Raw genomic sequence first — 17,322 nt, forward strand, 5'->3', positions numbered from 1 at the left:
AGGTGTTAGAACAGATCTGAATTAGGTGTTAGATCAGGGCTGAATTAGGTGTTAGAGCAGATCTGAATTAGGTGTTAGAGCAGATCTGAATTAGGTGTTAGATCAGGGCTGAATTAGGTGTCAGAGCAGATCTGAATTAGGTGTCAGAGCAGATCTGAATTAGGTGTTAGAACAGATCTGAATTAGATGTTAGATCAGGGCTGAATTAGGTGTTAGAGCAGATCTGAATTGGGTGTTAGAGCAGAGCTGAATTAGGTGTTAGAGCAGCGCTGAATTAGGTGTTAGAGCAGAGCTGAATTAGGTGTTAGAGCAGCGCTGAATTAGGTGTTAGAGCAGAGCTGAATTAGGTGTTAGAGCAGATCTAAATTGGGTGTTAGAGCAGAGCTGAATTAGGTGTTAGAGCAGATCTGAATTAGGTGTTAGAGCAGATCTGAAAGAAGGAAACGCTGCTCATGCACCTGCTACGCTAGGCTGCCCCTTCCCTCTTCTCTGTTCTGATTGGGCGGCTGGGAGGCAGTGTCTCGTTAGCTGATTGGTCTGTTTTATCAGTTTACCTGCTGCTGCCCTCTAGCTGTCCATGTAAACCGGCACTGGGTTGAAATGAAACTTTACACTCATCAATTTCCCTCATTAGGATAAATAAAGTACTGCTACCAAGTGTCCACACAGACCATCTGAGAAAAATCTAGACTCATCTCAACTGGTTCAAATATTGTCAGTTGAATTCAGATTTAAAAAAATCTTGGAACCACAGAGGTTGTCCGATTTTGTTATTATTTTTCTCCTTGACTTTTCTCAGATGGTCGGTGTGGACTCGGCTTTGTTTCCATCGTGTGTCACGCTGAGGCAGTGCTGTGTTAGCTGACTCTTCTCACTTCAGCTGTTACATACTTCCATGTCCCCACACGTGACTGACTACCTGACCACGATGGAATAAGATATAAAAATACATCTACATTGAATAAACGTTTGAGAGTCTATTCCTTCTATAAATCAATTAATTCAAGTGTCATCTGAATATTTGAAATCCAACCTTTGTAAACATTTATCTATAAATCCAATACTGGTAGAGATGTTATACATTACATTATTTTTCTACATTACTGTAAACATGGATTAACGTGTTTTAAGGACAGAATGATTGTTCTACATTACTGTAAACGTGGATTAACATGTTTTAAGGACAGAATGATTGTTCTACATTACTGTAAACGTGGATTAACATGTTTTAAGGACAGAATGATTGTTCTACATTACTGTAAACAGGGATTGACATGTTTAAAGAACAGAATGATTGTTCTACATTACTGTAAACTTGGATTAACATGTTTTAAGGACAGAATGATTGTTCTACATTACTGTAAACAGGGATTGACATGTTTAAAGAACAGTCTTTTAATCTGAAAATTACAAAACAAGTAACAACCTGCTTTAAATCAGACATATCTATGTTACACATAATAGTGGTTCTTTGAGGTGATTATACATACTGGTTTAACAAGCCATGGTGGTTGTCAGGGAATTCACTATGGACCTGGTGGTTGTCATGGAATTCACTATGGACCTGGTGGTTGTCAGGGAATTCACTATGGACCTGGTGGTTATCAGGGAATTCACTATGGACCTGGTGGTTGTCATGGAATTCACTATGGACCTGGTGGTTGTCAGGGAATTCACTATGGACCTGGTGGTTATCAGGGAATTCACTATGGACCTGGTGGTTGTCATGGAATTCACTATGGACCTGGTGGTTGTCATGGAATTCACTATGGACCTGGTGGTTGTCAGGGAATTCACTATGGACCTGGTGGTTGTCAGGGAATTCACTATGGACCTGGTGGTTGTCAGGGAATTCACTATGGACCTGGTGGTTGTCAGGGAATTCACTATGGACCTGGTGGTTGTCAGGGAATTCACTATGGACCTGGTGGTTGTCAGGGAATTCACTATGGACCTGGTGGTTGTCAGGGAATTCACTATGGACCTGGTGGTTGTCATGGAATTCACTATGGACCTGGTGGTTGTCAGGGAATTCACTATGGACCTGGTGGTTGTCAGGGAATTCACTATGGACCTGGTGGTTGTCAGGGAATTCACTATGGACCTGGTGGTTGTCATGGAATTCACTATGGACCTGGTGGTTGTCAGGGAATTCACTATGGACCTGGTGGTTATCAGGGAATTCACTATGGACCTGGTGGTTGTCATGGAATTCACTATGGACCTGGTGGTTGTCAGGGAATTCACTATGGACCTGGTGGTTGTCAGGGAATTCACTATGGACCTGGTGGTTGTCAGGGAATTCACTATGGACCTGGTGGTTGTCAGGGAATTCACTATGGACCTGGTGGTTGTCAGGGAATTCACTATGGACCTGGTGGTTGTCATGGAATTCACTATGGACCTGGTGGTTGTCAGGGAATTCACTATGGACCTGGTGGTTGTCAGGGAATTCACTATGGACCTGGTGGTTGTCAGGGAATTCACTATGGACCTGGTGGTTGTCATGGAATTCACTATGGACCTGGTGGTTGTCAGGGAATTCACTATGGACCTGGTGGTTGTCATGGAATTCACTATGGACCTGGTGGTTGTCAGGGAATTCACTATGGACCTGGTGGTTGTCATGGAATTCACTATGGACCTGGTGGTTGTCAGGGAATTCACTATGGACCTGGTGGTTGTCAGGGAATTCACTATGGACCTGGTGGTTGTCAGGGAATTCACTATGGACCTGGTGGTTGTCATGGAATTCACTATGGACCTGGTGGTTGTCAGGAAATGTCAGTGTCACCCTCTTAGTGGAGTAACACACACACCCTTTAATCTCTTATTGCAATAGTCATCATCTTCAGTCTTCATCTTCAGAAAAATAATGGCAAATCCTTTCCCATAGCACAAGGCACTAGCCCTAAAGTCACCACTCAGCACCTAACAGAGTTGACTTTGTATCTTAATTAATACCTCATAACCTTTAATTCTAACTCTGAAACCATCAGAGGTGTCCTTATTCCACTCCTCGCCATCCCGTCAGAGCTCTGTCCTTTTCTTTAGAATAATCTGACGCACCATGGTTATGGCCTCCTGACGAACGCTGTCGACGGGCTCCTCTGCCTTCCAGAACCTCACCACCTGGCCTTCTGGGTTCACCAGGAACTTCCAGAAGTTCCACTTCGGAACCTTCTTCACAGAATCTGTATGGTGAATGGAAACAAATGGTTACTAGGCCCAACGTCTTTGTTGTGTTGTGTGCCAATGTGCCATAATAACTGCAATTCCTCCCACACCCACATTTCCCATTAAAAATATTATCTTGAATATAATATTTTACTATTTTAAAAACGTTAGACTAAAGATAGGCATGTATGGCTAGGCTTTGTTAAACTACCCTTCGTTTTTCTTGTCCTTAGAAATAGCATAAACTGTCTTTATTAAATATCAGACTTATAATAAGCCTACTGTGCTTACCTGTTATGAATTTGAAGGCTGGCTCCGCCTCCGAACCCATGATTTTGACCTTACTGAAGATGGTGAAGGTGACGCCATAGGTGTTCTTGGCGTAGGCCTCGATGTCCCGGCTGGCCCCCATCTCGGTCTCCCCGAACTGGCCGCAGGGAAAAGCCAGGACGTTGAAATGGGACGTACCCAATTCCCGGTGCAGCTCCTGCAGAGAGCGATAGTTCATCTCAGTGTGTTCGCTGTGGCTCGCCACGTTGACAACCAGAGACGCCTGTGCCAGGGGGGAAAATATATATATGTGGGGGAATTGTAAACATGCTACATCTCAGAAACAAGTTATCAACCTTTTAGATAAACTCACTGACTTTTGCAGTAGACAGGGTTAGTCTACTCGTTGAGTTTTGCTGATGCGGACTTACTTTGCCTCGGTATCTCTCCAAAGAAACGCTTCTCCCTTTGGCGTCCTTCACCTCAAAAGAATAGAAATCTTGCGGCTTCCTGGACTTGGAGATTTTGAGAAAACTATGTAGCATTAATAAACATCCCATGCACACCGTCATACTCAGTAGAACCCTGACCATTCGGGCTCTCGGGTTTAAGGGCTTGGTCGGGTAGCCCCCCAAAACCTCCAGCGCCTCCATCTTGGAGGGGGAATAAGGAAGGTTTGGGGCGGGGGAAGGAGTTTGGGAACGGGGGTTGAATCTAGTGGATTTCACGATTGAGGATGTAACGGTTTGGGAGGAGGTCTCTTCCGTTTTAGGGATCATATTTCTGTAAGGGAATTCCGTGTTTTTTGGGCGATTTAGCAGCACTTTAATATCATCATCTAATTTTATTTGAGATTTTACAGTCAGTCATATGATTCGTTTTTTAAGACCTGTAATCATTATTAAAAATAACATTTAAAAAAAGAACATGGAGAGTCAAGCAGGCTAATCTTGAAATCTGGAAATGTTTACTTTAGTCTAACCTACTTTATTTTTTAAAGTGAAAATTATGTAAAAAATAGGCCGACAATTTATCCAATGGCTTTCAGTTAATAAGTAACCCTTTTATCAGACATTATTCTAATGTTAAGTACGTCGTTTTTTTCAGTTTTTCTTTAAACAAGAATTGAGGCATCTTAATCATCTCACAAGCGCTTTTAAATCGGATGGTGAGCAGGCGGCTGAGCGCAGAGCAGACTTTAGCCAATATCCCCGTAGCCACCAGATGGCGCCATTCTCCCTGCCTGGAATTCCACGATCTGCCAGAGACTGTCTGCATTCACCGCAAGAAGAGAGCACAGAGTCACGTCTTCAAGGTTTGAGTGAATTAATCAATAAATACTGTAATATTCAATAGGGGAAATTGCGTTGCAATGTAAATACTACTAAGACAAATAAGTTTACACACCTTCAAATTCACACACTATTGGTCAGGTGCAAAACGGCCAAAACTATGGTCTTATTGTACACCTAAAAGACTGTTAAGGTATACAAACACCCATGATGCAAGCTGATGGTGTGACCTTTCTCCGTCAGACACAGTGGTGGAGGCCGGACTGTCACACAGGTAATATGACACCTGTCATAAGATTAACCACCTACAGGAGAAATGTGCCTAAACAGGTCTGTCCGTACACACACACACACACACACACATCACAACACAACACACCAAAACTCTTGATTGGCATTAAAAGTTCTAAAAGTGTCCTCCTGCTAATATATGCACTCGTTGGACTGTAAGTCTCAATAATTGTTTGTGTTGGTGGACGTGTTGTTGTTGTTGGACTGGGTATGGTCTGATTCTAGAGAACAGGACATATTGTTGTTGTTGGACTGTAAGTGTCAATCTGATTCTGGAGAACAGGACATGTTGTTGTTGGACTGTAAGTCTCAATCTGATTCTGGAGAACAGGACATGTTGTTGTTGGACTGGGTATGGTCTGATTCTAGAGAACAGGACACGTTGTTGTTGGACTGGGTATGGTCTGATTCTAGAGAACAGGACACGTTGTTGTTGGACTGGGTATGGTCTGATTCTAGAGAACAGGACATGTTGTTGGACTGGGTATGGTCTGATTCTAGAGAACAGGACATGTTGTTGTTGGACTGGGTATGGTCTGATTCTAGAGAACAGGACATGTTGTTGATGGACTGGGTATGGTCTGATTCTAGAGAACAGGACATGTTGTTGATGGACTGGGTATGGTCTGATTCTAGAGAACAGGACATGTTGTTGGACTGGGTATGGTCTGATTCTAGAGAACAGGACATGTTGTTGTTGGACTGGGTATGGTCTGATTCTAGAGAACAGGACATGTTGTTGTTGGACTGGGTATGATCTGATTCTAGAGAACAGGACATGTTGTTGGACTGGGTATGATCTGATTCTGGAGAACAGGACATGTTGTTGTTGGACTGGGTTTGATCTGATTCTAGAGAACAGGACATGTTGTTGTTGGACTGGGTATGGTCTGATTCTAGAGAATAGGACATGTTGTTGGACTGGGTATGGTCTGATTCTAGAGAACAGGACATGTTGTTGTTGGACTGGGTATGATCTGATTCTAGAGAACAGGACATGTTGTTGGACTGGGTATGATCTGATTCTAGAGAACAGGACATGTTCTTGATGGACTGGGTTTGATCTGATTCTAGAGAACAGGACATGTTGTTGTTGGACTGGGTTTGATCTGATTCTAGAGAACAGGACATGTTGTTGTTGGACTGGGTATGGTCTGATTCTAGAGAATAGGACATGTTGTTGGACTGGGTATGGTCTGATTCTAGAGAACAGGACATGTTGTTGATGGACTGGGTATGGTCTGATTCTAGAGAACAGGACATGTTCTTGATGGACTGGGTATGGTCTGATTCTAGAGAACAGGACATGTTCTTGATGGACTGGGTTTGATCTGATTCTAGAGAACAGGACATGTTGTTGTTGGACTGGGTATGGTCTGATTCTAGAGAACAGGACATGTTGTTGGACTGGGTATGATCTGATTCTGGAGAACAGGACATGTTGTTGTTGGACTGGGTATGATCTGATTCTAGAGAACAGGACATGTTGTTGATGGACTGGGTTTGATCTGATTCTAGAGAACAGGACATGTTGTTGGACTGGGTATGGTCTGATTCTAGAGAACAGGACATGTTGTTGGACTGGGTATGGTCTGATTCTAGAGAACAGGACATGTTGTTGGACTGGGTATGGTCTGATTCTAGAGAACAGGACATGTTGTTGGACTGGGTATGGTCTGATTCTAGAGAACAGGACATGTTGTTGATGGACTGGGTATGGTCTGATTCTAGAGAACAGGACATGTTGTTGATGGACTGGGTATGATCTGATTCTAGAGAACAGGACATGTTGTTGTTGTTGTTGATGGACTGGGTATGGTCTGATTCTAGAGAACAGGACATGTTGTTGTTGGACTGGGTATGGTCTGATTCTAGAGAACAGGACATGTTGTTGATGGACTGGGTTTGATCTGATTCTAGAGAACAGGACATGTTGTTGATGGACTGGGTATGGTCTGATTCTAGAGAACAGGACATGTTGTTGATGGACTGGGTATGGTCTGATTCTAGAGAACAGGACATGTTCTTGATGGACTGGGTATGGTCTGATTCTAGAGAACAGGACATGTTGTTGATGGACTGGGTATGGTCTGATTCTAGAGAACAGGACATGTTGTTGATGGACTGGGTATGATCTGATTCTAGAGAACAGGACATGTTGTTGATGGACTGGGTTTGATCTGATTCTAGAGAACAGGACATGTTGTTGATGGACTGGGTTTGATCTGATTCTAGAGAACAGGACATGTTGTTGGACTGGGTATGATCTGATTCTAGAGAACAGGACATGTTGTTGGACTGGGTATGGTCTGATTCTAGAGAACAGGACATGTTGTTGGACTGGGTATGGTCTGATTCTAGAGAACAGGACATGTTGTTGGACTGGGTATGGTCTGATTCTAGAGAACAGGACATGTTGTTGGACTGGGTTTGATCTGATTCTAGAGAACAGGACATGTTGTTGTTGGACTGGGTATGGTCTGATTCTAGAGAACAGGACATGTTGATGGACTGGGTATGATCTGATTCTGGAGAACAGGACATGTTGTTGTTGGACTGGGTATGGTCTGATTCTAGAGAACAGGACATGTTGTTGGACTGGGTATGGTCTGATTCTAGAGAACAGGACATGTTGTTGGACTGGGTATGATCTGATTCTAGAGAACAGGACATGTTGTTGGACTGGGTTTGATCTGATTCTAGAGAACAGGACATGTTGTTGTTGGACTGGGTATGGTCTGATTCTAGAGAACAGGACACGTTGTTGTTGGACTGGGTATGGTCTGATTCTATAGAACAGGACATGTTGTTGGACTGGGTATGGTCTGATTCTAGAGAACAGGACATGTTGTTGTTGGACTGGGTATGGTCTGATTCTAGAGAACAGGACATGTTGTTGATGGACTGGGTATGGTCTGATTCTAGAGAACAGGACATGTTGTTGATGGACTGGGTTTGATCTGATTCTAGAGAACAGGACATGTTGTTGGACTGGGTATGATCTGATTCTAGAGAACAGGACATGTTGTTGATGGACTGGGTATGGTCTGATTCTATAGAACAGGACATGTTGTTGGACTGGGTATGGTCTGATTCTAGAGAACAGGACATGTTGTTGTTGGACTGGGTATGGTCTGATTCTAGAGAACAGGACATGTTGTTGATGGACTGGGTATGGTCTGATTCTAGAGAACAGGACATGTTGTTGATGGACTGGGTTTGATCTGATTCTAGAGAACAGGACATGTTGTTGGACTGGGTATGATCTGATTCTAGAGAACAGGACATGTTGTTGATGGACTGGGTATGGTCTGATTCTAGAGAACAGGACATGTTGTTGGACTGGGTATGGTCTGATTCTAGAGAACAGGGCATGTTGTTGATGGACTGGGTATGGTCTGATTCTAGAGAACAGGACATGTTGTTGGACTGGGTATGGTCTGATTCTAGAGAACAGGACATGTTGTTGATGGACTGGGTTTGATCTGATTCTAGAGAACAGGACATGTTGTTGTTGTTGATGGACTGGGTTTGATCTGATTCTAGAGAACAGGACAGATGCACAGAGAATGCAGATAGAGTATGGAGGCTCATTTAACAATGGATATGTTTCACTTCTATTTACTACTATCTATGTGTTGACTGTGTATCTATGTGTTGACTGTGTGTCTATGTGTTGACTGTGTATCTATGTGTTGACTGTGTGTCTATGGGTTGACTGTGTATCTGTGGGTTGACTGTGTGTCTATGGGTTGACTGTGTATCTATGGGTTGACTGTGTGTCTATGGGTTGACTGTGTATCTATGGGTTGACTGTGTATCTATGGGTTGACTGTGTATCTATGGGTTGACTGTGTATCTATGGGTTGACTGTCTGTCTATGGGTTGACTGTGTATCTATGGGTTGACTGTGTATCTATGGGTTGACTGTGTATCTATGGGTTGACTGTCTGTCTATGGGTTGACTGTGTATCTATGGGTTGACTGTGTGTCTATGGGTTGACTGTGTATCTATGGGTTGACTGTGTGTATATGGGTTGACTGTGTGTCTATGGGTTGACTGTAAATCTGTGGGTTGACTGTGTATCTGTAGGTTGACTGTGTATCTATGGGTTGACTGTGTGTATCTATTGGTTGACTGTGTGTCTATGGGTTGACTGTGTGTCTATGGGTTGACTGTGTGTCTATGGGTTGACTGTGTGTCTATGGGTTGGCTGTGTGTCTATGGGTTGACTGTGTATCTGTAGGTTGACTGTGTATCTGTGGGTTGACTGTGTATCTGTGGGTTGACTGTGTATCTGTGGGTTGACTGTGTATCTATGGGTTGACTGTGTATCTATGGGTTGACTGTGTATCTATGGGTTGACTGTGTATGTATGGGTTGACTGTATATCTATGGTTTGACTGTATCTCTATTTGTTGACTGTGTATCTATGGGTTGACTGTATATTTTAAAGGTTGACTGTATATCTATGGGTTGACTGTATATTGTAAGGTTGACTGTATCTATGGGTTGACTGTATATCTATGGTTTGACTGTGTCTCTATGGGTTGACTGTATATTTTAAAGGTTGACTGTATATCTATGGGTTGACTGTAATTCTATGGGTTGACTGTATATTGTAAGGTTGACTGTATCTATGGGTTGACTGTATATTTTAAGGTTGACAGTGTATATTTAAGGTGGACTGTATATTTTAAGGTTGACTGTGTATATTTAAGGTGGACTGTGTATCTCTGTGTGATTCTGTCCTGCAGCCGTTCTCTGTGCTGAATATGCCTAGTCTATACCATAGCTGAGTCTGGCAGTTCCCTCGCTGGAGGTTGACTACTGTGTGTGTGTGTGCGCGCGAGTTTGTGAGTGAGTGAGTGAGTGAGTGAGTGAGGTGTGTGAGTGAGTGAGGTGTGTGAGTGAGTGAGTGAGTGAGTGAGTGAATACCACAAAATAACTTTGAACAGAGTGCTTATCCATTGTGTTATGGTGGTCGATAGAATAGATAAGGTTTAACCTTTACCCTTTACACGTTAAACCTTGACCTGGATCTTTGTCAGATTATGTATTTCCAGGAGTGTGTGTGTGTGTGTTGGTATCGGTTTGTTAATGCCTGTGTTTACAGTGGTTTTGGAGCAGTGGCTTCTTCCTTGCTGAGAGGCCTTTCAGGTTATGTTGATACAGGACTCATTTTACTGTGGATATAGATACTTTTGCACCTGTTTCCTCCAGCATCTTCACAAGGTCCTTCGATGTTGTTCTGGGATTGAATTGCACTTTTTACACCAAAGTACGTTCATCTCTAGGAGACAGAATGCGTCTCCTTCCTGAGTGGTAGGACGGCTGCGTGGTCCCATGGTGTTTATACTTGCGTACTATTGTTTGTACAGCTGAACATGGTACCTTCAGGTGTTTGGAAATTGCTCCCAGGGATGAACCAGACTTGTGGAGGTCTTAAATTTTTTTTCCTGAGGTCTTGGCTGATTTCTTTTGATTTTCCCATGATGTCAAGCAAAGAGGCACTGAGTTTGAGTCTGAAGGACACGACCATGACACACATCATAGTCGTCTGTCTCTGGGTCGTCACTATTATCCCGTTGTATCTGCACACAGGTAAGAGTCTCTGTGTGCCTGTGTATGTGTGGGGTACATGCACGCCATCATATCTGATCTTCTCCGTTGTCTTGGTGCTCAGTGTCTGTATATGTTCATTGTCTGGCAGTATGTATGTACCATGTTCCCTGTCTTCACTGATCCACGTCAATGTATACTTTCATATGTCCTCCAAGGTGATTGTGCAAAGATCATTGGTGGAGTGGAGGTGGTGCCTCACTCTGGCCCTATTGGAGAACGGCAAAGGTGATCTAGTCTGTGGAGGGTGATCTAGTCTGTGGAGGGATCCTCATCCCATGATTCGTTGATCCTCATCAACGATGAGGCCCACTGTCAAGTAAAAGAGGGTTTGTTCTCACATTTGTAGGTTGTCACAATACTAAATGTTTTTTGTGCATCTTTTGCAATATTGTTTTTGTTCAATTGCTGAGAAAATGTATTAATAAAAAATAAAAGAATTATGCAAAGCTGAAATGAATCAAGTCAAACGTTATTGTGCTGAATCCTGTACTGTGATCCTGTACTGTGATCCTGTACTGTATATTCAGAGCAGCTAGTGTATCCAACACGTCTCCATGTACATTTTTCTAAGGAATGTATTGTCTAACGAATCGGATTCTGGATATTGTCTTTAGAATAAAGACGGTCAATCTGGGTGTCCACCTCGTAAATGAAACCGAGAAGGCTTACAGACATGTCAGAGATGTGGAGGAGCACGTTCCTTATCCTTACTACAATGCTGCGGACCACCGCCACGACATCATGCTGCTACATACAGGTCAGGATAATTCATAAACAATAAATTGCACCTTTTCTCATTCAAAATTAGGTATAAAAACAGATTGAGAGACCCACCACATGTATTTGGGAATAATGTTGTTTTTAATTTAAAGTAATAACCACAACAATCACAAATAATGGATTGGATTTATAAACAGCGCCTTTCAGCTTACGGATGTACTCAAAGCGCTTTACATAGTAAGGGGGAAACTCACCTCGTCCACGGTCAATGTGTGGCACCCAGTTGGGAGATGTGGGCTACCACTGTTTGTACCAGAATGTTCACTCCACATCAACTAATAAAATACATATACTTGTGTCACCTTGCACGTGTCCTAGTGATGCGCGTGTTAACTCATAACCCGCAGTCCCCGCGGTTATATCCAGGGGGCAGACGGGTTTAGGGTCATTAAATAAGGGCGATTTGAATAAAGCGAAAACAATATTTAAAATATTCATACATGTATAATTGTGTAGTTTATATCTATAGTTATTCTTGCAGTAGTACATAAACCTAAACGTAACCGTAGGGCTTAACTTTACGTGCGCCAATATCCTACACGCCAATCACCGAATAATGTTTATGGGAACAGGCAGAACAAGTTCATGTCAATCCACGGAGGCAAAAGTGACATTGTCGGAGTTTAATTCAATAAGACAAAAGTTGCGAAATGAGAGTTGAAAAAGTGAAGGGAGAGCCAGAAAAGTAATATTTGGGAAAGATTGGTGAAGTGTTAAGAGCAGTTAATAGCAGTGCCGTCTATGTTATGTGTGATTGTGAGGCGCTATTCAAATTCCACAGTCACAACACGACCGAGGTAAAGACAGTTTCAAGTTGGATATTCAACGGATATTAGCGCTTTCAAACCACTTGAGCCACAGACTCCAAATCAGTGTCATGATGTTGGAAAAATTGCGCACAACATTGCACAGGTCTTATTGGAAAGCATTCATTTGCTTTCCAAAGCTAATAAACACGTGGAAAAGTGAGCAGCATTTTGTATTCCTAGTTTAATTAGTTAGGGAGCGTAAACAAAGTACAAACTTTTTTTTACATTCGAATTTCAATAGCTCCTTGGTCATGTGACCTACTTGACGTAAACAAGGCCCAGAATGTCCACTGACTACCCTTCTATATTGCACAACCTTTAGTTTGTCCAATTTCATCTCACATGATTTTACATTAATTTTTCAAAATGTTACATTTCAATAGCTCCTTGGTCATGTGACCTACTGACTTCAAACAAGGTTCAGAATGTCCACTCAGTGGGCCTACACATTGCACATCCTTTGGTTTGTCCATTTTCATCTCACATGATTTTACATATATTTTTCAAACATTCTAATTTCAATAGCTAATTGGTCATGTGACCTACTGGACTCAAACAAGGTTCCGAATGTACACTCAGTGGGCCTACACTTTGCACATCCTTTAAAATGTGTAAATTTTCAACTCATAAGATTTTACATACATTTTTCAAACTTTCTCATTTGTGACCTACTGACCTCAAACTACTTTCAGAATGTCCACAGACTGGCGGAGACGGGCACTGCTAGACGTCTAGTGCGATAACGCGACCGATCCCGGAGAAGCTGGCGGGAGCCCCGGGGAGAGTTCTCTTTTCTTTGTGAAGGGCAGGGCGCCCTGGAAGGGGTTCGCCCCGAGAGAGGGGCCCAAGCCCTGGAATGGGTTTGCCCCGAGAGAGGGGGCCCAAGCCCTGGAATGGGTTCGCCCCGAGAGAGGGGCCCAAGCCCTGGAATGGGTTCGCCCCGAGAGAGGGGCCCAAGCCCTGGAATGGGTTCGCCCCGAGAGAGGGGGCCCAAGCCCTGGAATGGGTTCGCCCCGAGAGAGGGGGCCCAAGCCCTGGAAAGCGTTGCGGTTCTGGTGGAGTCCGGTGAGCTCTCGCTGGCCCTTGAAAATCCGGGGGAGAGGGTGTAAATCTCGTGCCGGGCCGTACCCATATCCGCAGCAGGTCTCCAAGGTGAACAGCCTCTGGCATGTTAGAACAACGTAGGTAAGGGAAGTCGGCAAGTCAGATCAGCTAGGGCCTAGCAGCTGACTTTGAACTGGTGCGGACCAGGGGAATCCGACAGTTTAATTCAAACAAAACATTGCGAAGGCCCAAGGTGGGTGATGACGTGATGTGATTTCTGCCCAGTGCTCTGAGTGTCAAAGTGAAGAAATTCAATGAAGCGCGGGTAAACGGCGGGGGTAACAATGACTCTCTTAAGGAGTCCTTAGCCTTAGTAAGGGAGATAACGAGGTAGCCCTCTATAGCAGGGCTCTTCCAATCCCTCCCTGTATGCCATCTGTTTTCAGGTGTCGCTAACAATGCAAACCAAAATGGGAGTTAACTCGGTACTAGTCCGTACGCGAAGAGAGCCCTGCAGATGGTGACGGCTGTTGACTGTTAAAAGGCGTAAGAGTCGTGTCCTTCGGGTATGGATGTGTACACCTAGAGTGTACACACTCACATCTAAACACCAGGACTGGATCAATACAGCCATCCAAACCGCTGGCTGATATAGACAAACTTCTGTCTATTCTGAAAAACATTGATATACTGTGAGGAAAAATGGCATTTAATATCATTCTTTTGTTAGCAACTGGAAAACACGAAGTGTCTTGCTCCTTAACCCTAACCCATAGATACAGTCAACCCATAGATACAGTCAACCCATAGATACAGTCAACCCATAGATACAGTCAACCCATAGATACAGTCAACCCATAGATACAGTCAACCCATAGATACAGTCAACCCATAGATACAGTCAACCCATAGACAGACAGTCAACCCATAGATACAGTCAACCCATAGATAGACAGTCAACCCATAGAGACAGTCAACCCATAGATACAGTCAACCCATAGATAGACAGTCAACCCATAGATACAGTCAACCCATAGATACAGTCAACCCATAGATAGACAGTCAACCCATAGACAGACAGTCAACCCATAGATACAGTCAACCCATAGATACAGTCAACCCATAGACAGACAGTCAACCCATAGATACAGTCAACCCATAGATACAGTCAACCCATAGATAGACAGTCAACCCATAGATACAGTCAACCCATAGATACAGTCAACCCATATACAGTCAACCCATAGATACAGTCAACCCATATATAGACAGTCAACCCATAGATACAGTCAACCCATAGATACAGTCAACCCATAGATACAGTCAACCCATAGATACAGTCAACCCATAGATAGACAGTCAACCCATAGACAGACAGTCAACCCATAGATACAGTCAACCCATAGATACAGTCAACCCATAGATACAGTCAACCCATAGATAGACAGTCAACCCATAGACAGACAGTCAACCCATAGATACAGTCAACCCATAGATATACAGTCAACCCATAGATACAGTCAACCCATAGATACAGTCAACCCATAGATACAGTCAACCCATAGATACAGTCAACCCATAGACAGACAGTCAACCCATAGATACAGTCAACCCATAGATACAGTCAACCCATAGATAGACAGTCAACCCATAGATAGACAGTCAACCCATAGATACAGTCAACCCATAGATACAGTCAACCCATAGACAGACAGTCAACCCATAGATACAGTCAACCCATAGATATACAGTCAACCCATAGATACAGTCAACCCATAGATACAATCAACCCATAGATAGACAGTCAACCCATAGACAGACAGTCAACCCATAGATAGACAGTCAACCCATAGACAGACAGTCAACCCATAGACAGACAGTCAACCCATAGACAGACAGTCAACCCATAGATACAGTCAACCCATAGATAGACAGTCAACCCATAGACAGACAGTCAACCCATAGATACAGTCAACCCATATATAGACAGTCAACCCATAGACAGACAGTCAACCCATAGACAGACAGTCAACCCATAGACAGACAGTCAACCCATAGACAGACAGTCAACCCATAGATACAGTCAACCCATAGACAGACAGGCAACCCATAGATACACAGTCAACCCATAGACACAGATTCAACCCATAGATACACAGTCAACCCATAGATACACAGTCAACCCATAGACACAGGGTCAACCCATAGATACACAGTCAACCCATAGACACAGACAGTGCTGTGAAGAAGGCGCAACAGCCCTGACAAACTTTTACAGATGCACAATCGAGAGCATCTTGTTGGGCTGTATTACCGCCTGGTACGGCAACTGCTCCGCCCTCAACCGTAAGGCTCTCCAGAGGGTAGTGAGGTCTGCACAACGCATCACCGGGGCCAAACTACCTGCCCTCCTGGACACCTACACCACCTGATGTCACAGGAAGGACAAAAAGATCATCAAGGACAACAACCACCCGAGTCACTGCCTGTTCACCCTGCTATCATCCAGAAGGCGAGGTCAGTACAGGTGCATCAAAGCTGGGACTGAGAGACTGAAAAACAGCTTCTATCTCAAGGCCATCAGACTGTTAAACAGCCACCACTAACACAGAGAGGCCACTACCTACATACAGACTTGAAATCATTGGCCACTTTAATAAATGGATCACTAGTCACTTTAAACAATGCCACTTTAAATAATGCCACTTTAATAATGTTTATATATCTTACTTTACTCAAATGATGTGGCAGGTAGACTACTGGTTAGAGACTTGGGCTGGTAACCAAAAGGTTGGTGGATCGAATCCCCGAGCTGACAAGGTAAAACTCTGTTGCTTTGCCCCTGAACAAGGCAGTGAACCCACTGTTCCTAGGCCGTCATTGTAAATAAGAATTTGTTCTTAAATGACTGCCTAGTGAAATATAGGTTAAATAAATAAATACAATATATATATATACTGTATTTTATACCATTTATTGCATCTTGCCAATGCCGCTCAGCCATCGCTCATCCATATATTTATATGTACATATTCTCGTTCACCCCTTTAGATTTGTGTGTATTAGGTACTTGTTGGGAAATTGTTAGATGACTTGTTAGATATTACTGCACAGTTGGAACTAGAAGCACAAGCATTTCACTACACTCGCATTAGCATCTGCTAACCAATGTATGTCACAAATTAAATTTGTTTTGCTGTACTTAATGACAATTGAAATGTCTTTATTATTGTGGAACTTCTGTGTCAGTGTAATGTTTACTGTCAACCTCTGTTTGTTTCACTTTTGTTTGTTACCTACTGCTCTTGCTTTTACAATGTTAACATGTGTTTCCCATGCCAGTAAAGCCCTTGAATTGAAATGGACCGAGAGTGCTGCCACGTTCAAAACAGCTCAGAACTGGGAAGAAAATGAGCTCCGACTGGGAAAAATCCAACTAGGGAACTTGGGCCTCTTTCTAGAGCTCCGACTGGGAAAAATCCAACTAGGGAACTTGGGCCTCTTTCTAGAGCTCCGACTGGGAAAAATCCAACTAGGGAACTTGGGCCTCTTTCTAGAGCTCCGACTGGGGAAAATCCAACTAGGGAACTTGGGCCTCTTTCTAGAGCTCCGACTGGGGAAAATCCAACTAGGGAACTTGGGCCTCTTTCTAGAGCTCCGACTGGGGAAAATCCAACTAGGGAACTTGGGCCTCTTTCTAGAGCTCCGACTGGGAAAAATCCAACTAGGGAACTTGGGCCTCTTTCTAGAGCTCCGACTTTCCTACCTGAAGATCACTGACGTTGTGATTTGACCTCGTATTCTTCCGAGTTCACAGTTGTTTTGAACCTGGCTTGCATCACAAGGGGTCAGGAGGAGATGAGAGACACCCCACCTACCCAGCGGACCAATCAGACTGACACATTCACCTTTTTAACCCCTCACCCCTGCAGCGATTGGGTTTCCTGGGTAAATAACACACTCTCACATTTCACAAACTAACTCAAACTGCTGAAACAAATAACTCACCTGAAGTGCAGACCAAAAATATATA

At 43.4% G+C, this 17,322-nt stretch overlaps 1 protein-coding gene and 1 long non-coding RNA gene across 3 annotated transcripts; one reads left to right on the top strand and one right to left on the bottom strand.

Annotated features, from left to right (window-relative positions):
* Positions 1-1,371: 1,371 nt before the first annotated feature.
* gpx8 (glutathione peroxidase 8 (putative)) lies at positions 1,372-4,190 on the bottom strand. Of its 2 annotated transcripts, none has more exons than XM_036936477.2 (3): positions 3,879-4,190; positions 3,469-3,730; positions 1,372-3,194 (listed from the first exon to the last, which is right to left on the bottom strand). In XM_036936477.2, the coding sequence occupies exons 1-3, from the start codon at positions 4,098-4,100 to the stop codon at positions 3,031-3,033; spliced, it is 648 nt and encodes a 215-aa protein (XP_036792372.1). In that variant the 5' UTR covers positions 4,101-4,190; the 3' UTR covers positions 1,372-3,030. The 2 variants fall into 2 exon arrangements, with proteins under 2 accessions (XP_036792372.1, XP_036792373.1); XM_036936478.2 differs by having other exon boundaries at positions 3,469-3,664; positions 3,879-4,160.
* A 5,921-nt stretch (positions 4,191-10,111) lies between these two features.
* Positions 10,112-11,090, top strand: LOC149979892 (uncharacterized). Its single transcript, XR_016484318.1, has 2 exons — positions 10,112-10,635; positions 10,812-11,090. It is a non-coding gene; the product is annotated as an uncharacterized LOC149979892 (long non-coding RNA).
* Positions 11,091-17,322: the final 6,232 nt, after the last annotated feature.

Source organism: Oncorhynchus mykiss, chromosome 11 (assembly GCF_057628025.1).
Source record: "Oncorhynchus mykiss isolate SJ-2025 chromosome 11, ASM5762802v1, whole genome shotgun sequence".
Classification (NCBI taxonomy): domain Eukaryota; kingdom Metazoa; phylum Chordata; class Actinopteri; order Salmoniformes; family Salmonidae; genus Oncorhynchus; species Oncorhynchus mykiss.

Coding starts and splice junctions, on each gene's coding strand:
- gpx8 (XM_036936477.2), bottom strand. CDS start 4,100: ATGGAGGCGCTGGAGGTTTTGGGGGGCTACCCGACCAAGCCCTTAAAC. Junction 3,731..3,878: donor TGGAGAGATACCGAGGCAAA/GTAAGTCCGCAT, acceptor CCCCTGGCACAG/GCGTCTCTGGTTGTCAACGT. Junction 3,195..3,468: donor AGCCTTCAAATTCATAACAG/GTAAGCACAGTA, acceptor TTCACCATACAG/ATTCTGTGAAGAAGGTTCCG.